Here is a 22,222-nt window from a genome sequence, read left to right as displayed (position 1 = left end):
ATGCACACCTGCGCACCCCTGCCCCGCGCACGCAGCTGTGTGAACCCCTCCTGCCCTGCGCATGCACACCCAGCTGCACCCCCTCCTTACACATGCACGTCTATGTGCACTCCCTCCCCCGTGCACGCACACCCACGTGCACCCCTGCCCCGCGCGCACACGCCCATGTGCCTCCCCGCTGCAGCACCAAGCGCCCCCTGCCGGCAGGCCGGGCGCCCCCGTCGCGCATGCGCCTGCCCCCGGCGGCGGCGCACCGCCCACGTTCGCGCTTGGCCCCGCGCGGCCGCCGTCGGCGGGGAAGGCGGGAGGAGCAGGGGTCAGGGCGCCGGAAGCGGGGCCTCTCGCCGCTGCCATGGGCAACTTGTTCGGCCGCAAGCGGCGGAGCCGTGTCACGGAGGAGGACAAGGCCGTGCTGGTGCGGGGGGCCCCCAGAGGGGGGATCCGGGGCCCAGGGAGAGTTGGAGGGGACGTGGGGGGAGACCTGGGGGGGGCGGTGTCACCGTCCACCCAGCCTTAGTTTACCGCGGCTGCAGCCCGAGCCCATTGGTTGCTCGTCGCCCTGAGCGCGGCTCTCTGCCTCTTCCAGCAACTGAAGCAGCAGCGGGACAAGCTGAAGCAGTACCAGCGCCGCCTGCACCTGCAGCTGGAGCGGGAGCGTGCCGTGGCCCGGCAGCTGCTGCACGATGGCAAGAAGGAGTAAGTGGGACCGTGTATCGCGCCGTTTCCCAGCCGCCCCCACGCCGGTTTGCACAGACACCCTGGGAGCCATGACGGCGGGGGCCCGGGTTTCCATGGAGGCCGGCCCCAGCGAGCTCGCCTGGCTCCTCCTCGAGACTCGACCGACATTAGGGTCCCGTTGGCCCCGCGGAGCCGCAGCCCCTCGCTAGGGGCAACTGTGGTTTGGCTGCTCCTGCCCCGCGGGGCAAAGGTTTCTTTTGGTTTCTTCTGGCCGCAGGGCCTACGTGGCATTTAGGGTCGCGGCAAGGAAAGGCGGGGAGCCGCTGCTGCGTTGTCTGGCATCCAGAGAGGTCAGTCGGTGTTGGGACCCTCCGTGCTCATGCTCTCCTAACCGTGCTGGTCCGAGACACAAATGCAAAACTCTTGGCTCAGAGACGATGCCTTTTATTAGACCAATCGAGCAGCTGCAGAATAAACGATACGCTTTTTTCCAACTTCTTAGCTGGTGTGATGAGCGGCATCGTCTCTGAGCAGAGTTGTGCGTTTCTTGCAGCCCCTGGCGAATGCAGTCTGGTTCCCCGGGTTGTTTACCTGACAGCGTCTTGTTTTGCAGCCTAGAGCAGCCGTGTCTGCTCGTCCTTTCGTTCTGCTTCTCTGATTAGTCACTTGACAATTAGGCTCATCCTGCCAGACGCCTCCACCCAGACAGGACGCGTTTAGGAATCCCCCAGCCACCCTTGCCGGATCATTAGGCTTGACACTGAGAGCGACGTCAGCAAGGCCCAGGTTTAACTGGATCTGTAGCTGGGACACGTACGACCGAGCCACCATGCTCGCTGCCTGTGTCTGCAACATTACGGCTGGGATATGTTGGTCTTGGTATCACTGGGTAGATCGAAGGCAGAGGGGACGATCTTCAGGGCAAAACACTTTTCAAAAAGCATGCCGTGGCTTCCCTCAACCGAAATTGCTGTGTGGCATTGGCCCTTCGTTCTTTTGTGAGGCTCCTTTCCCTTTTTTCATTTAGCTGTGCGCTCCCTACTCCTCAGGCTGGCTTTCCATCCTGGACTTTCTCTCCTCCGTTTTGTAATTAAAACAGAGGTGCAGAGCACCCTGGCCCACGGGCAGCCTTGCAGAGAAGGTGCTCGGTTAACATTTCCATGCGGGTTGGTCTGCCTGCCAAGCTTGCTCATCACATTTGGTCCTTGTTAATATCTGACATTTCCCATCCCTCCTTGACCTTGTAGGCTCGGGTAAGCACCTGGTAATCCTTTCGGGGCTTTTCCTTGCCTACTACCGGCACCAAAAACATTGCCTTTGCGTGGGCTTGACCATTAGGCGGCCCCCCCCCCACATCATCCAAGAGAGCTTGGTTAGTTTCCCTTGTGCCTCCTTTGCAGCCCACAAGTGACAAGCAGGGGCAGATAGGTGCAGCTGAGCGGCCTGCATGGAGAGCATTCTCGTCCTTTGTACACTAGATAAGGATTTGATGTGATCCATGCTAATCCTCTGGAGCAGCAGCACGCTCTCTCTTGTTCATGACGTGCCGTTTTCAAAGCAAGCCGCAACTTGTCTCCTCTGCAGGTTCTCAGGGCAGGCTTGTCACGATGGTATCGGACCACCTTCCCCAAGGCTGTTAAGCAGCTTAGCCAACATCGGTCACCTGTTGTTTGAGCTTGTGTTTTCTCCACAGTAAGAGGAAAGCACGGTCGTGTATTTCTTGCAGCAGGTTTTTATTTTTGATGCGATTGCATGGGTGGTTTTAAATCCATGTTGGAGAAGTGAAGATCAAATAACTACCCCTTGCATTTGGAGCTCATCATTGAAAAATATGTATATTATTTATGAACGGTTGCCGTCCTAGTATTTGTAGTTCTATGTATCCTGACTACTGGAGCTGGAGGTTGTGAGGTTTCTGGTGGCCCTTTGTTTCTGGGTGAATTTTTCCACATTTTGAGACCAGGCCCAAGGAAATTTCCTCACAAAGCAAGCTTTACTGGTGTCGTGGAGAGTTCCACTGTGCTAAAAAAGTGTCTCTACCGCTTTTTTCCTGGGGTGTGAGACAGGCTTTTTCATGTTCATTCCTTCTTAATATTCTTCTTCACTGGGAGTCTTGTAAGAAACTTGGCCAGAGTCAGGGCTGCTGCTATCATGTTGGCCAGTGTGCTCAGTTTCCTTGTACTACCAGTCCATCTGTGTGTATCTCTTGTCTCCTGCTTAGTTTGTAAGTTCTGCGGCGCTAGAACCATCTGTCCTGTTCAGCGCCCTTCGGTGATGGCAATGTTGCGGTGGTACAAATAGTGTACATCTGCCTAATTTACCCATCCTTATAACCAGCGTCCTCATGGGAGGAGTTCTGTCCTTGCATTTAAGCTGTGGCTTTACAGGGACACGAATATCCCTCCTGCTTGTAGCACAGCTGTGGTGTGATCTTGTCTTTGTTCTGAGACTTCTTTCTACTCTTTTGTTCCTTCAGAAAAGCCCTGTTTTTGCTAAAGAAGAAGCGCTACCAAGAGCAGCTCCTTGATAAAACAGAGAACCAAATCAGCAACCTGGAACGTATGGTATGTGAGAGTCGGTGGCTGCTAGCAGCAAACAGCCTGCATGCAGCTGGTTAACTAGCCTCTTTGGGACGTGTACTCGATTCTGACCAGATGTGATTACATAACACTCCCCTAACGCTACAGGGGCCCAGTCCCTCAGGGGTCATGGTTGCACTGTGATGGTTCTTAACACAGTTCTAGGTCCTAGTGTAAACTGGTCTTTAACCATCTCTCCTAACTAGGTACAGAAACAGAGCAGTAGTACAACCTTTTCCCATGCCCAAGCTTTGCCTCGGTTTTAGGGAGGCCATTTATAATGCGGATAGAGTACGATCTTGAGAAGGGCATTCAGACTTTGGTCCATGCTAGGACTGACTATACAGAAGTCAGTGAGCCCTGATTGCAGTGCTGTCCTGGATGCTGCAACCCAAACTGAGGCACATTTTTATGTACTCACTTTTCATGGCAGCTGCTAGGGATGAGGCATGGGTTTAAACTTGTGATCTCTGAATGAAAGGCTGCACATCCCACCTGCCTGAGCCCTGCTGTCTGTCTGTGTATTTGTGGAGTGGGTGTTGATAAAAACATGATCACTCCTGACCCATTTGTATTTTTGTTCTTATGGCAGGTCCAAGATATTGAATTCACCCAGATTGAAATGAAAGTGATTGAAGGCCTGAAAATTGGCAATGAATGTCTGAACAAAATGCACCAGGTACGTACGGCCTAGAGAGCTCACAACGCCCTCAGACTAAATGAGGCACAGTTCTACATGTTTGCCTGTCCGTCCTGTATACTGTTCTCATGTGTAAATTTTGAATGTCTCCTCCTAGGTCATGTCGATAGAAGAAGTGGAAAGGATAATAGATGAAACCCAAGATGCCGTGGAATACCAGCGGGTTTGTATTGTGCCTGCCTGTGGTGGTTCTGAGCAGACACCCAGTCATGCAGCGTTTGTAATGGGGACCCGCTCTTGCTACCACTTAGGCTGAGACCTGCCAAAACTCATTCCAGAAGTGACCAAATTAGGGTTTGACGCCAGGCTTCATACAGCAAAAGGCCAGAGCATCGATTCCCTCCGTGTCACAAGCCCCCGATTACCACACATCCGTTGCACTGCCTTGTGCATGTGTATTTCTTGCTGTAAGCTGCAGAGCTACTTCTGTTTTATCCTGCTCATTGGCTTATCTGTCTTCCTCACAGCAAATAGACGAGATGCTGGCAGGCAGCTTCACTGAGGAAGATGAAGATGCCATCTTAGAAGAACTAAATGCCATTACTCAGGTGAGCCTTAATTTCATGCTCCGGAAATTACTTTTAATCCACAATTTTCAAGTGGCAGTTTCTCATCAGGGGAGAGGGGTTGTTTTGCCTGTGGAGATGGCATTTGACTTGATTTTGCCAAGGAGAGCTTAATTGTAGCTGCACATGTTCATCAGCAAATCGGTACTCAGGAGATTTTGGAACCATGCTGAATATTTTCAAGGGTGATGTTTTATTTCCTCTCTGCTGTGGAGAGCAGTCTGCTGTATCGGGGCCCCTGACCTTTCTGGGTAATAGTCCCAGCTTTCCAGACTAGGACCTGAGTTGTTCCAGCCCATGCTTGTGGCTATGTATTTATTTGGTCATGTTCTCCTTCTGTCCTCCCTGTGGAGCTGTGGCTCTTCCAGGTTCTAGGGTGGAGGTTGCTTGGCTTTACCACAGGAAACCTGCAGTCTGTTGAGACTAGGACAGTGGGAATCCTCAGCCAACTCTGCCAGAAGGAGATTCATGGCTAATCTATGCCTGCAGCAAGCAGTGTTTTTGAAAGCCAGGTCTTCCCTGGACAGAACTAAACCCCATTGCCCCAGGCAGCCCAGCCTTCTGGAGCTCTGGGGGCACATGTTATGAAGTTCTGTTTCCAAACAAGCTCAGTGCAGAAGTGTGGTAGCAGGGTCTTCGATCGCAAACCGGCACATGGCTGAGTGTTGTATCCTTACAGGAACAGATCGAGCTCCCTGAGGTTCCTACAGAGCCACTCCCGGAAGAAAAGATCCCAGGTAGATCTTGTCTCTTTGCTTCTATATCTTCTGCTTCTCGTGTGCCTTCTCACTAACATAGAGGCAATGTGTGGGCCATTATCCTCCTCTGCCTCATTCACAGGCTTTTGAGTGACTAGGGTAGTTTTGTCACAGACTGTGGAAGTCCCCCTTGTGCACGCAGTTCTGTTCAATTCAGCCTAATTCTGACTTGCAGTCCTCCTGGTATCCCAGCCCCCGCTGCTGTTCACCTGATGCACCTGCTGAGTGTACTGCTAGGCTCCATTACCCTCTGCTTAGATCTGCTCGTCTTGAATGACAACCCTCCACTGCAGTGACTCTGTTGGGCAGTGGAGACCCTTAATACCTGTCCTGTTGGAAAAATCACTGGAGTTCTTGGTCCCCTTCCTTCCTGGAATGTGGGTTCAGCTCAGGAATCTATAAAACCAGAGGCATTCGTCTCTTTGCCTGCCAGGCCGGCTACTTTAACGATACGAGACTCTGGTTCAAATCTAATCTGTCTGGTTCTTTGTATATTCTTAAACCAGGCCCATCCACTGGGTCTGTGAGCACCCTGAAGTCTTGGAATGTAAGGCCTATGGAGCATGGGTTCTGCAGAGATGGTGCCTCTGGCCTCCAGAAAGGGGCTATATGTGCTGGCTTGCTCCTGAGCCACCCAGCACAGGGGATGCAGCTGTGCAGTTTGTGCAGCTAACTCACTAAGTAGGTAAAAAGGGAGAAATAGCCCAGACGTGGCCAGTCTGTAGCCTGGTTTTGGGGAGGAAGGAATTGGAATCCTGTGCATGTGTCCTTGCTGAAGGGCTGCAGAGTCTGCCCTTGGAGATGGCTGTGAAATGAGGCTGGAACCAGTCAGGGGTTGGTGAAGTGACTCTGGTGAAGGATCGGAACCTCCTGCAGGCTGCAGAACAGGAAGAGACCAACTGCGGGAGGCTGTTGGGTCCAGGAGAAAGGAGCCATCTCCTTTGTGTTGGAGTCTGGCCATAGGAAGCCTTGTTATGGCTGTGGCAGCTGGACAGCAAATGTGGGTCAGCAGAACTGCGGTGTAGTCTGAGCATAGCCTGTACTGCATTGTAGTCAGACACTGCAGTTAACTGCAAGCCCTGCTTGTTGCGTTAGGATCAACTGAGTCCCACCGAAGGGTCTTGTAACTGGTTATGGGACAGCTCATTCAACCAGCGCTTCCAGGAAACCATCTGCTGTGGCTGGGTGTGTGGCTCAAGGCACAGGCTGACTGGCGCTTTGCTTTCAGAGACTCTTTGCAGCAGGTAGTTGTTGAAACCTTGTTGGAGCTGCTTTGAGCAGCCTAAGGCAGACAGGAGGATGCTGGATAAACAGCATTATTCTTATTGCAGCATTTAGTACATTTCCCAGGTGCTGCCTAAGTGCTTATCACTCAGCAGAGGAAAGGGAAATGGTCCCCTCTCTCTGCTCAGACTTGGCCCTTATTTTCCTGTTCAGTAACAAGTTTCTCTTTCCTCCACAGAAGCATCGCCAGTCAAGGTCAGGCCAAAGCCAGAACTGGTGGCAGCATCATAATTCCCACCCCCAGGGATTTCCCCGAGTAACTTGTCACCCAGGACGGTTCAGAATCCCAACATGCGCTGGCAGCAAGGAGCGCCTTGCCAGCGCCCCAGCTGCGCTGGGTGGGCGTACTGGAACAGGGTTCCCTGCACAGCATGGGGAGCCTGGCCGGTTCTCGCTCTTGCTCAAGATTATTTTCTAGTGCTTTCTTTTTTTTGTAATTTAAATTCTGAACTCACTCAGCTGCACTGTCTCTGGATTAGACGATGACTGTAACACTTCCAAAGCCAAATGCTTCCTGCCGGCCTGGTTTCAAGTGCAGACCTGTCTTTGCAGCCAGCGCTGCCCTCACTGTTCCTGTACCTATGAGGGCCTCCTCTTGGAGCCGTGTGCGTGCATTACATGGTTTGCACAGGCAGTGTCCTGCATCGGGAAGGGGCTGGTGTGCTCCTCAGGGCCTTCCTGTTCTCTCGTTCTTCTCTCAGCTGCTCTCGCCTGGTTCTGCTTGTGGAAGGGGTTCCACCAACTCCTGTCCCCATCTCAGTCACTCTAGCAGGCAGGTTACTGGGGTCTGAGATCGCAAGGTCGTGGGCAGTTTGCAGCCAGACTGGAAGGGGCCACCGCTTCTGAGCTCCTGTGGGCAGTGAAGGGTCTCGTGCCAAAGAGGAAACTCGCTCAACAGAGCGAAGAAAGGAGTCGTAATACTTCTGCAACTTCTGTAGCTCAAGCCCCCATGAGACTATCTGCCTCTCACTGAATCTCATTCAAAGTTCGTTTACATGGGAGACCAGCCTGCTCTTCTGGGCCAGGATCTCCACACTGCCGACAGGGCAGTTAGCTGCAGCAGCAGTAATGAGAGAGAGACTGTTCCAACACGAGATGGAAAAGACCCCGTCTCCTGCCAGGACATGAGTCAGATGAGGGAAGGATTCCCGTGCCGACTGTGCTCTGCCCACTGGCCTCCAGACGTCTCCAAAGCTGCACACGGCTGAACAGAATGGAAGGTGTAGGAAGCTGATGAGCTTCCTGAGAGCAGAGCCAGGATTTTCCTGCCTGCAGTGCTGCCCCAAAGCTGCCCTATGCCTATTCTGTGGCTGGCCCACGTGTTATCTGTGCCACATGCAGGTGGACGGATGAGACGTTCTGCTCTTGGCTGTCCTCCCTGCATCTGTTGCTTCTCGCTTGGGCGGTGTGAATGGGGGACTGGTTCTACACAGGAGCAAAGCATGCGGCTTCACAAATTATCACGCTGAAGATTGACTTCCTCCTCTGAAGATGGCAAAGAGTAAGGGCCAGTTAGTTCCAGGACTTGATATACCTGCCGAGGACCCTTTGCCCTTCCTGTGGCACAGGAGGACACAGCCTGGTGCAGCTGTCACAGAGGATTTACCATCTGTCTTGAACCAACCTTCTGTTCTCAAAAGCCTCAGGCCAGCTAGCGAGGGTGCAGCTGGGTGTATCCATCCATTGGAGCTAGCACAGTCCCAGGCATCTCCAACAGAGGCTTGTCAGCTTGCAGATGTGGCTCAGGCTAATGCAGCCTGTGGCCTGCTCTCCCTTCAGTGAAGGCGGAGCCTTCGTTTCCACACTGAGGCATTGAGACGCACGGTCTCTGGAGGGCTGCTTGGGTGCTGCTCGATGACAGGGGAACACATGACCTGGTGCTAGATAATAAATGTTCCCAGAGACTCTGCAGGTTCCCAGAGGACAGCGATGGGCCAGCAACAGAAGCGTTCCTTCAGAAGGAAGCTTTCCCTTCATTGTTGGTTTCCAAGGGCTGAACTTTTTGAGCTCTTTCCTGCCAGGGGTGCAGGGTGGCTGGAGCGTCAGGCTCTCCAGGCCATCTGCATTAGATCCCAAGTAGCGTTTCCCACAGAGTCAAGGTACCAGCAGGTACCCGGGGCACCCTTGGCCTCATGGCTGCTGGATCCCTTTTCTGAGTAGATGTGACCTTACCAACTGGTGTCTGGAAGAAAGAAACGCCAACTCTTCCTGCAGCTGACAAGCCAGGATGAAAGCAAGCCCCTTTCCATGCACTCATCTGGAGTAAATGCCCAGGCATTGCCCCACCAGTCCTCTTTGGAACAGCAGCCGAGCTGACCCCGAGATGAAGGCGAGAGATTCTCCGTTCCCGTCCCTCGTGCACCTCCCCGTTTTTTGTAAAGGGTTTTGCTTTGTTCCTGGTTGTAGCAGCCTTTGAATATCCTGTAATGGACCGCTAGAGGGAGGCCTGACCTCATCCGAGCATCACTGTGGCTCCTTTTCACTGCTGAACGCAGGGTCCTCCCAGTCATTTTAACCTCTTGCTACCTGCCTCTGCTGGCTCCTTTGATTTCGCCCCAGTTAACCCCTTCTGGCTAATGGGAGCGCATACTGGGTGATTACAGCGAACTCAAAGGAGGGGTGTTTTGCACTGGTGCAGTTTTTCCCCCCCTTTCGTATTGTGAACACGCTTCATTAGGCCGGGCTGTCGCGTATCACTGTGCTCGAGGAAAGGGAAACACTTTTTATGCTCCAGTTCCTGTCTTTAGCCGCAGTAACGAGAGAGATGCAAGCGAGGCAGCCCGAGAGGGGTAGCACAGCTGATGTGTCAAGTGCCCTTAGCTGCCAGTCAGGGAGCTAACTGTTCTGCTTACCCTCCATGACCTCCTGCCCAAAGCTCTGTCTGAGTCTCCGGCTTGGCTGAAGACTCGTAGCCCAGGCAGGCAGTCGGGCTAGCACTGGAGAGGTTAGCGCAGCCCTCTGCTCGATGAAGGCAGTGTCGTGCCGTCTGCTGAACACTAATGGGAAGATTTGAAAGCAGATTGCCATCAACTTCCTGTTCTAATCCCTGTACCAAACAGATTGTACTGTGTCTCCTTGAGAAGAAAAGCCAGGAGCGGCGTGTGACCTCTACAATGTGCTGTAACAATAAAGTGTTTCTAATGGTTTCACCAACTCCTGCAATGGCTGTTGTGATCAGTGCTTTGAATGATCAAGAGGCAGCCTCCCTCTGCTGAGCGGGGTGAGAGCTGGGTAGAGACAGAGTCACTGTTTGCCTGGCATAGCCCAAAGCCAGCCCTGTTTGGAGCTCAGGCCTGTCAGCAAATGAGTGACATCGATGTGACTTCTGTGTCTGGGCAGGCTCAGTGCTGAGGTAGAGGGTGGAGAAGGGCAGAGCCCGTGCGAACTCCCTCGCTTGGCTCTGGTCTGGTCGCTCTCCCCCGCTCTGATCCGTGGTGTGTCTGATGCAGTCTGAGACAAGCTGGCCTGAGAGCTGCTGGCCTCCCAGCTCGGAGGAGAGCCAGGCCTGCCCAGCAGGCAGGCGCGCCATGCGGATCTGCTCAGCCCTCTGGGCAGAGCGCAGTGACTCGGGGCTGGATGTGAAGTTGCCCATTCCACGGTGCTTCTGGGCTACGTAGCCAAGTCTGCCAGAGCTGCCTGCAATCTTTAATTCACGGAGAAAGGAATGGCTCAAGTCCTGAACGCTGGCTCCCAGCTCGCTGCTTGCTCAGGTCCAATTTTCCTTAACAGCAGGACTGTGCTGTTCTCATTCTCTTCCCCCACCCAGTGCTCAAGGCTGCTGCCTCTTCTTCCAGCCTTGCTGTGACCCCCTCCTGCCACAGCTCAAGGAGGAGCTGTGCTGGTTCGGACAGACCCGCAGTGACTCGTGAGCCTCTCGTATGCCACATCTTTCAACCCACGGCACTCCCTAGCACTCTGGAGAGATGGAGAACATAGGGCCAGGGTCACGGGTGAGCTTTGGGCTAACAGGAGGTGGCTCTGGGCACACAGCGGTGTGGTTCTCCACTGAGCCACTCCCTGGCTCTGTGCTGGTTTCTAGTCATTTATGCCTGCTCAAAGCCAGAAGTTGAAGTTGGCCAGAGGCTTAGTTGAAGGCAAGGCCTTCCTCAGAGAGACTCGGCTTGTTGCTAATTCTCCCCCTCCAGCTACGAGTGGTCTCACGCTGCTCTCTCTGCCTCTCGCCACCACAGACCTTCCCACTCCTCCCGTCCCCTGCTGTGGGCAGCCTCCTCCGTGCCCCTCTGCTCGGCAGAGCCAAAGCAAAAAGTTCTGATTGCTGGAAAACAAACTGCGCCCCAGAGGTGCCCGTTGCACACAGCGCGGCAAGCGCAGACCCTCCGCTAAGCATTTCTAATGCAGTCAACACGGGCTCCAGTCTCCACGGCGTTTCCCGTGACTTGTTTGTGAATGCAGAGGTCGTCTGACCCCGAGTGGAAGTCAGCAGGGAGGGGGAGAAGTTCTCCAAGATGAGGTTGCCTTGCCCGCTCCCTGGCAAGAGAGAACTCGTTTGCTGTGGAACGCTTTGCCTCCCGCCTGCTTCCCTGGCTGTGGCCTCCCCGCAGCTCCCGAAGGAGCTCTGTGGCTGCAGTGGGCTGTCGCACTCCCGCAACTGTCTCTGCAAATAATGTATGAGCACCGGAGCAGAGGGGAATACAGCCAGAGTTCTGCAAGCAACGTGGCCTTTAAATAGCAGCTTGCACAGAGCTGCCCTGGAGGTACCAGGCCCCCTCCACAGCAGCAGGGCTTGGGAGCTTGCGCCTGGTGGCTTAACTCCCTCCCTGTTGCTCTCAGAGTTACTTGGAAGTCAGCACCTGGTGTGGAGGTGATGGCTCTTATCCACGCCCCCCCCCCGAAATCTCTGCAGCCCTTTCCGTCTATATTTAATGGAGTTGTGTAACGGTTGCAATGACGCTGTGTCAGGCCCATTGCTGTTTCTATGCCAACGCAGCTGGATTTCTGTGCTGTGGCTGCAAATGGGGGAGAGAGGGGCTTAGTGCTGACATGGCATCAGACCCTCCTCAGGCAGCTGTTTCCCGAAGGTCCTGGAGCTGAATGAGATACGAATCGAACCGACTTCCACTGATCTGCCAGGCCTTTCTTTCCCCAGCTGCCTTTGGCACCAGCTTGTCTGCTCCAGGGCTGAGCCGGCTCCGCGGGCTGGGCACGGCATAGGCGAGGTGGAAGAGCTGGAGCGGGAAAGCCCGGACATTGGGGAGCCTGCGCTGCCTGCTTGGACCTCAAGTGACGATGGGTCTGCAGAGCAGTGGGAATCCCGCCAGTCTCTGTTCTCCCTGCAACCACTAAGGCGGGAGCCAGCATCTCTTCTGGGGCAAGGCCATTCAAGTCCCTTCCCCAGCCTTCGTGACCCCTCGCCCTGCAATCACCCACCAACTTCCTGGGCGTTGGGATAGGAGACTTTTCAAACACGGGGCACGGGGACTTACCCAGGATCAATGCTTTGGGCCGAGACCCCTAGGTAGTTGCATTGCCAGCTTCCAAGTGTTTCCCTCTTTCCCCCCTTGCAGAAGTCGGATCAACCAGGCTCCCTCCAAAGCATTTTGATGCCTGGCTATCACAGGTGCAATGCAACCATCCCAGTTACAGATACGAGCCTGGCCTCTATGCAGGATCCCCACCATGGCTACCCCTCAAGTGTCTTGGTAGAGAGGATCAAGAAGCTCTCCGCACCTGAGGCTGGGGCAAAGGCACTTGTTCATGTCACCAGCTGTCTGGGCCCCAGCGAAGGAGCTGAGGGGCAGCAGATGATGCAAGGAGGGGGTAACGCTGAGCTGCATACTCGTCCTCGCAGCGCCCAGTGACGCCCCCATACACACCCCAAGGTGAGAAGTCGGCAAAGCGACTGTCACCTCATTCCTTCTCTGCACATTTTAAGCGACCCGGTGTCAGGTGAGTCACCAGCCGCCAGCTGGAAGAGCCTTTGGCGGCAACACGTCCTCAGCTTTGCTATTTCCACCAGCGGGAAAAATTCTGTGCGATTTCTCGCTTGGAGCAATGGCAGGGACAAAGCCAAGCTGTTTGTGGGCAGCAGGGCTCAGCTCTGGAGCACGACCTGAAGGAAGGGGAATGGCCCCTTGGCCTGGCACAGAGAAGAGTTTGGAGAACAGAGCCTGTGTCATGAGAAGCACGAGAGGGCATGCAGCATGTGGGACTGCAGGGATACTTGAGCTGGCTCGCCAGCTGCAACCTGGCCAGGGCAGCACTGGGTAGCTGTCCCCAAAAGACCTTGCCTCATCCAGAGGAGACGGCTGAGGGGCAAGCACCAGGGAAGGAAAAGGATTCTGGAAGCTAAAGGCTGTGTTGGCCCAAGGACAAGCGTGTGTGGCCTCTTCATTAACAGACTAAGCTCCAGGTGCTTCTCAGACCCAGTTTACGACCAGGATCAGAGGGCACGGCTGCTCCCAAGAGTTGGGAACTGACCTTGTTGACCCAGGAAGATGGTTCCTGCCCTGTGTCTGTGCTCTGCTCACACAGGGAAGCCCTCGATTAAAGGAGGAAGCAAACAGCACTCACCTGGGCAGGGAGAGCCCAAGCGGCGCAGTCGGACATGCCCAGCAGCCCTGTCTTTTTAATAAAGTTTCATTTCCAGGTCAAATCCATTCCCAGTTTGACTGAGCAGAACTCAGTTGTTCAGATCTGTGTGGTGCGACCCCCTGGATGTTTCAGCACAGGGCTGCAGATACTCCCAAATCCATGGCTCCAAATACATGCAAGCCCCAAGCTGGGCGGCCTTGGAGTTCAGATGCCCTCTCGGCTCTTGCCCTGAGCCAAAAGGTCAAAGGAGCAAGCGAGCGGGAAAGCCCGAGAGCAATCTCCCATCACCATAAATTGCGTGGCCAAGATCCCCCCTGCAGGAGGCTGTAGTCAACTCTCGCAGGGGGACCTGCCTGTGGTGCAAGGGCCAGGTCTCCACCCTCAACTACACCGAGTCGTGCAAGGGATCTCCCCTGCCAGGGTGATAAAAGCACCTGGGCTGAAACCATCATCACGGTATCTCTCCAAAGTCTGGGACAAGGGCAAAGGCTTAGACAGGGCCTGGTGCTGCCTCCTCCGCTGCCAGCCGCCCCATGAGCAGAGCCCGCCCCGGAGCCCACGAACGGCCTGTAGGAAATCAGTGCATCTTGCTGGCAGGATACGGCAGAGCTCAGCATGGAGCCCTCCATGCCTCCACGCCGTATGCTAGCGCGGCTCCCAGCCTGGCAGAGGCTCTCCCGCTGCCCCGGCGCACGTCCCCTTGATTTAATAAAGCCATGCCAAAATCCCAGCGTGCTAATTATGCAAATGATCCTCAACTCTTCCTGCTCTCCGGAAACGTCCCCCAGGAGCTCCGGAGCAGTTTGTAGTTCAGCGTTACTGGCCTAGAAAACGGGGAGGTGATGAGCAGGGAAGAGCATCGGCCTGTTGAACAGCGTGGCAGTGACAATGGGCTGAGGGGCCCAGCAGCTTTGGGGTATTAGGCACCAGGCCCCTCTCTTCTCCCCTTGGCCTCGGCTTCCACTTGGCTCTGGGGAAACCCCCCTGCTCAGACCCACGTGCCACCGTCTTTTCTGGTGGAGGGTGTTGCCATTGGCTTTGGAGCCTGCTGTCTCGAGCGTGGATAACAGATCCAGCTTGTTTTCCAGCCCAGCTCTGCCCTTCTCGCTGGCCTCCTGTGTCCCTGTGCCTGCCTGCCTCTCCAACCTGCTGCCCCCTCCCTGCCTCTCTTCCTATCCTTCGACTCATGGCAGCTTTGCTCCCCTGCCCATCCGCCGAGCCAAATGGAAGTGCATTTTCTTAAAAAACAGCCCAGAAGGTGTTACATACCCAGTATCCCACATGCTGCCTCTTTGCTGGGTGCCAGGGGGTGAGTGTTGCCTGCTCGCTGGCTGTGCGCCATGTTGGTCCAGGTGGAAGCTCCCGTCCTGGATGCAGCGTGCAAGGAACCCAGCCGACAGGAGGAAGGCTGCTGGGTTTGACGGTGGGAACAGACAGATGCGCGCAGAAGGGTCCTGCCAAAGCGGGGATGGAAAGGCAAGCTGATGGGGACAGACTGGCAAGATTGCTTTTGGATGCTGATGCCTCCCTCCTAGGAGACAACTCTGGGGCTTGCTCAGGGCTTCCTCCAGCGAGCGAGGACAGGGCATGGGGCTGCGCCCCCTGCAAAGCACCTGCCCCCCGAGAGGAAGGAGACTCGGCTTTAATGGGAGCTGTCGAGAGGCGTCTCGGAGCATGTGCCCCAAACTGCACTGGTGCCTGCCCCACACCCGGCCCTTGTGTTTTCTGGGTGGTTGTTTGAATTATTTAAGAGAATGCACTTAGATGTCCAGATTAGAAATAGAAAGATCTTCCTACCTGCTTTCACTGCCTGGGCTGGGGAGGAGACCTGCTCTCCCGGGGGCTTCTCCCTCTGCCAGTGCTGCCCTTGCTCTGCTCTGCCTGCCCTGTGCATGCCCCATGGGGCTGCTCCTGTCCTCCCAAGCTCTGCGCTGCCCTGACAGGAACAGGGACACAAGGCCCAAAGCATGAGACGGCGTCGGGGAGTAAAACTGTTTCCTGGTACTTCACATACAAGCGCATGGAAACAGGAGCTGTCCAAGTGCAGCATCCTGGGCACTGTACTGCGCCAGCCTTGGGGAACTCCTGGATCTATTCCTGGCTGGGTGGGTCACTTTCTCTCTCTGTGCCTCAGTTTGCCTCTGTAAAATGGGGCTAGCAATCTCAACCTCTTCCAAAGCACTGTTAAAAGGCAAAAAATAAGGACCAGGCCTGTGTCTATTGGCTGTTGTCAGCCCTCCAGGCTTTCTGCTTCGCATCAGGGCCAATGCTCTTGTCTGGTGCAGAGCAAAGCACAATGGCTGAGCGGGGCTGGTGGGAGATGGCAGGAACCAGAGGGCAGGAGGTTGTTCCGTCTGGGGGTAATCGGAGATGATACTAAATTTTGAAGAAGAGAAGATGCATTTGGGGTGGGGGTTTCCGTGGGAGGGTCTTTGGCCCTGGCCCTGCGTTTTCTGGCTCAGGCACTCAACCTCATACCCTCGGGACTGTCTGAAATCAGTTGGACTCAATGGAAAGACTCACGTCCACGTCAGTGGTTTGGGATCAGTCCTGCTGGCTTCCATACAGTACCTGATACACCCAAGTATTGGCCCCGGCCAGCTCTGGGGCGGTGCAAACGTCTCGCTCTGGGGGTTAAAAGTCTGGTGTTTTTACTGCGACCTTTAAAAATCACAGTATCCAGATCTCCCCTGTCAGCAGCTGGTGGCCCTGGTGAAATCAGCACTCATTACTCTAGAGTTTCAGCGGATGGGACCTCTGCTGACCTTGACTCATCCCTTGTGGCTCATCCACCCCTGGGTGCTGTGCGTGCCTTGGGGTGCTGAGCCAAGGCTGCTGGTTGCTCTGGCAGCAGAGGCGGGGCCGTGTGCGCTGCACTCCCCAGGGGTGGTGCAAGCCCTGGTGCTGGTGTTCCCTGGAGCGGGTTTGCTGTGGGTTGGGCTTCAGCAGCTATTCCTCGTTGCAAGGTGATGAATGGAGGTCACGGTTACAAGGCCCCGTGTAGCCGGACTTCCTGCACGGCACAGGCCAGACTGTCCATCAAGGCACAAGACTTGTGAGAGCCATGGCTTGTTTTCAACCATTGACGGACCATGGGTGTGCACACATGTGCGTGTATACGTGCACTTAAAGCTTCACGTTGGCAGGGTGCTGACAGTTGCCACCTCTCCACCTTCCTCACTTGTCATTCCTTGTCCCTGCCTCTGCGCTCCGGGTTTCCCTATGTCCGTCTGTCTGAGGCTGCAGACTGGACTCTGTGTCCTTTCTTGTTTGTACAGGGCCTGGCGCAAGGCAGGCACTAGCGGACTTCCTTGTTATTGTGATCCCATTGTCATCATAGAAAATTTGGGTGGGGAGGGACCTCAGGAGGTCACATCTAGCCCAACCCCCTGCTCGAAGCAGGACCAGCCCCAACTCCATCATCCCAGCCACAGCTTTGTCTACCCAGGTCTTAAACACCTCCAAGGATGGAGAGTCCACCACCTCTCTGGGTAACCTGGTCCAGTGCTTCACCACCCTCCTAATGAGAAAGTTTTCCCTAATAACCAACCTCAACCTCCCTTGGTGCAAGCTTGAGCCCATTGCTCCTTGCCCTGTCGTCTGCCCCCACTGAGAACGGTCCAGCTCCAGCCTCTTCGCAGCCCCCCGGCAGGGAGGTAAAGGCTGCTATTACATCCCCTCTCCGTCTTCTCTTCTCCAGACTAAATCAACCCCATTTCCTCAGCCTCTCCTCACCAGTCGTGTCCTCCAGCTCCACAACCATTTTCATTGCTCTCCGCTGGACTCTCTCCAATGTGTCTACATCCTTTCTGTAGTGGGCACAGGACTCCAGATGTTGATGGCAGTGATGCATCTAAAATAAATAACTGATGATGATGATGGTTACGATTACAATCACAATGCATCGCGGCTGCTGGCTCTGCCACCTGTTTATACCATCAGTTAGGCTTGAGAGCCCCCAAGCCACGCACCCTGCCTGGCATGCCCTTGCCCCCACGCCAGTGTGTAAGACTCAGACTGCCCTGAGTTGCAATGTCAGGCCTTCAGAGAGTCTGCAAAGGCTGGGAACAGAAAGGTTGCAATGCTCTCGGCTCTTATACCATGTTTTGGCCTTGACAAATGAAGAGTGGCCGTGAACAGGGGAAAGCACTCAGTGCACGGGTCTGTGGCCTACCTGTGCTGATGGGCTGGCGAAGCACTCAAGGATGCATCTTGTAACCAGGGAGCTTTTCTCTGTTTTGTCTCCACCCCGGTTTGTTTCTGGAGCCCCTGCCCGCTTTTGCGGTGTCTGTGCCCTGCAGTCTTATTGTTGCCCGCTGGATGGCAATGACTGTCACTAGACGCAGGTTGCTTCCCCAGGAAAGCTAGCTGCTGGGTTTGCCATTTGGATCCGCGGGTTGAGTTAATCCTTGCAAGCTTGTTCCACTAAGGCAAAACCAAACAACCTGAGGAAAAATCACATGGATGTGCAAACCAGCCTGTGCTTCCAGGAATGAGACCTCCTGAGCTGGAGTAGGGATGAGGAGTTTTGTATTGACCTGTATGCATTCAATCATCCCCTTGCTGCTATTGCAAATCCAACTGTCAGAGAGAGACCGGCAAAAAGTCCAGGGAGGGGGGATTGTTACTGCCGGTCAGAGAAAACCAGGCACCAGAAAAGGTACTGCTGAGAAGGACATCTTGAAATGCCCGCTCTCCCAAGAGGACCGGGTTTTGTTTTGGACTAAAACCCAAGATAGAATGCCCCTGGGCGGATACAATCCCACAAGAAAAGCCAGTGCTGGGAGGTACGACTCGGTTGCTTTTGCCCAAGCTCATTACGCTGGTTCCCACGGTGACACCGTAAATTTGGGAAAATCAGAGCAAAATTGTTTAAAAAAACTAGAGACCTCTCAGCTGAGCATCCAAGCCATGTGCACAACAGCACATTGGGACTCTAACAGGGAAGCCATCTGCATGAGAGATGCAGTTTGCAGATTTCTCGTTGGTCTCATTAACAAGCTGACACTCGCAGGTATGCTTCTGCCTTGTGCCCTGCTATTTGGGGGGATGAGTGACACCTTGTTTTCATAAGTATCTTCTAATTCCTGTGCCTTCAAAGAGGGGGAAGTGACACTATCGTTCAGGCCCCAGCTGCTGTCAGAAAGGAGCTGTGGCTTTCAAGGCAGGGCTCTAGGATGCCAAACCGCACTGAGCAGGTGAGAGCCTGTCCACCCCTCCCGCAGAAGGCCATATGATTGAAGCTGAGAAGACCTGTCCGACCTAGTCCCTCCATCTCCAAACAGAGCCCGTTCACCAAGTGACGCTGTCCTGTCTTATTTTAGATATGCCAAGCAGTGGGCATCTAGAAAGGACCTGACGGGCCCGGAGGCCTCTCCAGCCCAGGTTTTTGTCTCTTACAGTGCCTGGCACCAGCTGCTTGACTGAGAGGAGCAAAGAACTCAGCAGCTGCAGAGTAACGTGAGTCTCGAAGCATCTTCTCCCTTTTGCTGGTGGCTGGCTTACCCCCAGGGAGGAGGAGTGCGGGCCCTGCATTTTCATCTGATTTATTAGGTCTGGTCTCCCCATTGCTGTGTAAACATTTCCCCCTGCGTGGAAAGCCCTTTGCACTCGAGAAATCTTGCAGTAGCAAGTCCAGCAGGCTACAAATTGGGTCACCGGCCCATTCATTGACGAGAGAGCCCTTCCACAGCCAGCCACATCCCACTTTCTCTGGGTCGTCTTCTCTGCTCAAATACAACCCCAGCCCTCCCCGGCCATTCCTCTCCCTAAGCGTGAGACCCCAGGCAACAGGCCTGCTGGGTTGTAGCTTTGCAGGGACTTTGGGGGATGGGCTCTCTCCCGTTTCTTCATTAAGACTGTGGCCCTTTTCTTTGTCGGAGCTGTTTAATTGCCGTTTAGTCAGGCAGCATGTTCCAGCGCACGAGCGCGTGACCCATCTCGGAGATCTCGCCTGACACGGCTGTGTCATAATTAAAAAGGAGCCTAATGCAACTTTGCAAGTCGCGCTCTCACTCGCACACACCTGCAGTCAAACCGGGTAGATTATATAATGCGGCGTTGCTACAGTAACTTTGCTCCACCCGAGCCGCAGCGGGAGGAAGAAGTTCGTGTGCTGCGAGCTGAGGTGTTGAAAACCTCTGTGCCCGAGGAGGGGACCAGCGCTTCCTGGAGAGCAGGGGATTTCAGCGGGAAGTTGAGTAGGAAAGGCGGGAATCTCGAGGGAACGATGCAGCGGGGATGGGTAGGAGATGCTTCTGCCTCCTGGTGCTTTGAAGCTGTTTGTTGAACTTCACTGATGTGAGGCCTGCTCACGTACAAGACCCTTTCTAATAAGGCTTAGCTGGTCTGTCTGGTCCGAGCCCTGCTGTGTGCCCCCCCGCTTTCTCGCTCTCTTTTTCCTCCAGTTTGCAGCATCTCAAGTGTGTCTCGCTACCGTGCGTCACCCACCAGCGCACTGACTCTCATCAAGAAACTGCTTTTTTGTCCTCTGCTACCATTGACCACATCACCACAATCAGCTAGAAGTACGCTCAGGCAGAAAGAACGGGAGAAACCAGGCGACAAAGCTGTTGGATGAAGCTGGTTAGGGATTACCCTGGTGAGGAGTTAGGATCCGGCTGTAACAACAAATGGCATCCTGAATCGATTGAGAGTGGGTCTTTCTCATGCAATCATGGGGCCTCTATGAACCCACCTATGTGTTTGTCAGGAGAAGCAAACCAGGGATCGTCTCCTGAGATGCCCTGTAGCACCACAATGCACCATTTGTGCACCACGTTGCACCCTACAACATCTGGCAACACCAACAACAGAAGCAGAGCCCTGTGCAGAATATTGGGAGCAGACCGTATAGAAAGGTTGAACCGGAGAGAAGAGGAGGAGGAAGAAAAAGAAGTGGAAGTATCTCAAGCAATGGGATTCCCTCCCTTCCTATGGGGAGAGCATTAGCTCTTTGTCATCGTAGCATCCTTCTGCAAAGGGAGGGCCAAACTCCCTGCCTCTCTGAAGCCCAGCGCTGACACCTCTCGGAAATGCTGGCCAAAGGCGCCACGGGAAAACCAAGTACCACGGAACGAGACGCTAATGCCCCGGTCACCTGGGCGCATGCCAGCCGCTGCCTGATTCTCTGAGAGCGTGACACCAAACCACAACCAGGGGCCATTTCCTGGCATGGGGTAAGGGAAGGTCTTTCCAGCCATGCACCCCCAAAATGCTCCAGCCCGTTGCAGGTGCAGTAGGTTGTGTTTCAGGCTTAGCTGCCACTCTGCAGACCGTCGCTGCTACGGCAGAAATGCCAGGGCCCATTCCAGGAGCGTGGTTGGCACTTTAAGGGCTCTTCAAGTGGGAAAAGCCCCGGGCAGATCTGATCTGGTAAACTCTCCTCTGGAAACAAGCAGAAGAGGATCATCAGATGCTCCTGCCCGGGCACCGGAGGGGGCAGGGGAAAGCCCTTTTCCATGCTCGAGTTTCCTGGGGATAGAGCATGAAAAGAAGCAGGAGATTTGTGGCGCCGGGAAAGAAAGCAGCTCTGTGACAAGGATGCCGGGGAGCGGAACGAGATGAGAGAGATGCTCCTGGGGCCCTCCCTGAAGGCCTCTGTTCTTGTGAGAAATTACAAATCCTTTTATCTCCCTCGCTAGAGGAACAGCTTGTTTGCATGGCTGGGCTGTCACATTGGAATTGAAGGCAAGAACCCCCCACACCCGTGACGTCGCAAAGCACTTACATAACGTGACTAAAAATAAGGTGAGAAAGATGCCTACAGAGGCGCTCTCTTCCCAGCCTCCTCCCGTGAAAGCCTCACCCTGGCCTCCTCGGCACGGAGCGAACAACGTCCTGAGACCCCCAGAAGGCCCGGCAAGGGAGATGGTCCTGAGCATGGCATGCCTAGCCCCACAGCCCACGTCCAGACGTGACCCAGCCCTGTCCTCCCAGCCCCAGTCCTTCCTTCCTTTGCACGGTGTCTCCCCTGCCCCCCAGAGCTTAGGGCCCAGGTGCAAACAGGGCCCTGGGGTGGGGGTCAGAAGCCAGCAGCCAGATGGACCCTGGCGTTGGTCAGAGGAAGGGAGGAGATGCGTGGGCTGCAGGGGGAAGTACCAGCTGGCTTGGGCGGCTCCCGGTCCACTGCCCTCGGGATGGGGGCAGGCAGAAGACGACGGAGGAGGGAGGTGGGTGGAGGGGCCATTTCACTGCTCATGGCAGCATGCGAGGGAGGATTCGACTGGAAAGATCAGTGCCAGCCTCTTCCCAAGGCTGTGGAGATGGTGGGGAGGGCACGGCTTTTGGGGACGTGAGGGGGAGACACTGCTGGGGGGGGCAGTTGGACTCCTAGGGCCTTTCAGCCCATGCACAAACCCTGTCCTGGGTTTGAGGGCATCCTTCCCTATGACGGGGGCTGTCCTGTCCAGACAGTGAGGCCCTGGAGAGAGACAAGGGCTGAGAGGGAATCGCAAGGGAGATATTGTGGGATTCCTGGCCGGCCGGCTGCCGGACCGAGCAGCGCTCCGGCTGTGTGCGGGGGGCCGGCGGCACCCGGGAAAGCCCCCCGGATCGGGGTATCGAATCAAGTCGTGTGGCCCTGCCAGGGGCCGTCCAGTGGCTCGGATCCACTGCTGCTCCCAGTCCAGTCCTCCCTCGCCCGCTGCCACGAGCATCCACCCACCGCCCTCTGCCTGCCCCGGCCCGGGGCCGCGGCCCGGGAGCAGCCCAAGCCGGCCGGTGCTGCGCCCCGCACCCACGCATCTGCCCCCTTCCTCTGACCAGCGCCGGGTGCTCTCCCCTGCCTGGCCTCCTGGCCCTGACTTCTCCCACCTGTGCGTGGGGCGTACAGGCCTGTCTGATGCCCACCCACCCGCTTCGCCTCTCGTGAACCTTTCGAGACCCCTTCGGCTCCGAACGGCCAGGCGGCCATCGCCGCCCCTCTCTGCCTGTGCTGCCCCGGGGGCCGGCCCGGGTGGGTTAGCAGGCAAGGACGGCGCTTGGCCCCCGCTGCGAGACGAGTCCCGCGCGGCCTCTCAGCGCCTCAGCGCGGCCGCGCGGCAGGGCTGCGGGGGCTCCGCGCCGCCACGAGGGGCGGGGGCCGCGCGCGGCCGCCCCCTGGCT

General features: G+C 55.5%; 1 protein-coding gene across 1 annotated transcript; it reads left to right on the top strand.

Annotated features, from left to right (window-relative positions):
• The first annotated feature begins 259 nt into the window (after positions 1 to 259).
• Positions 260 to 9,718, top strand: CHMP6 (charged multivesicular body protein 6). Its single transcript, XM_090061009.1, has 8 exons — positions 260 to 415; positions 587 to 696; positions 3,155 to 3,242; positions 3,850 to 3,936; positions 4,055 to 4,120; positions 4,425 to 4,505; positions 5,203 to 5,260; positions 6,744 to 9,718. The coding sequence occupies exons 1-8, from the start codon at positions 353 to 355 to the stop codon at positions 6,794 to 6,796; spliced, it is 606 nt and encodes a 201-aa protein (XP_089917135.1). The 5' UTR covers positions 260 to 352; the 3' UTR covers positions 6,797 to 9,718.
• Positions 9,719 to 22,222: the final 12,504 nt, after the last annotated feature.

Source organism: Crocodylus siamensis, chromosome 8, assembly GCF_052110815.1.
Source record: "Crocodylus siamensis isolate JL-2025a chromosome 8, ASM5211081v1, whole genome shotgun sequence".
Taxonomy (NCBI): Eukaryota; Metazoa; Chordata; order Crocodylia; family Crocodylidae; genus Crocodylus; species Crocodylus siamensis.
Note: the sequence above shows the minus strand (reverse complement) of the source record. Positions and strands in the feature narration are given on the sequence as shown.

Coding starts and splice junctions, on each gene's coding strand:
- CHMP6 (XM_090061009.1), top strand. CDS start 353: ATGGGCAACTTGTTCGGCCGCAAGCGGCGGAGCCGTGTCACGGAGGAG. Junction 4,121..4,424: donor ATGCCGTGGAATACCAGCGG/GTTTGTATTGTG, acceptor TCTTCCTCACAG/CAAATAGACGAGATGCTGGC. Junction 5,261..6,743: donor CCCGGAAGAAAAGATCCCAG/GTAGATCTTGTC, acceptor TTTCCTCCACAG/AAGCATCGCCAGTCAAGGTC.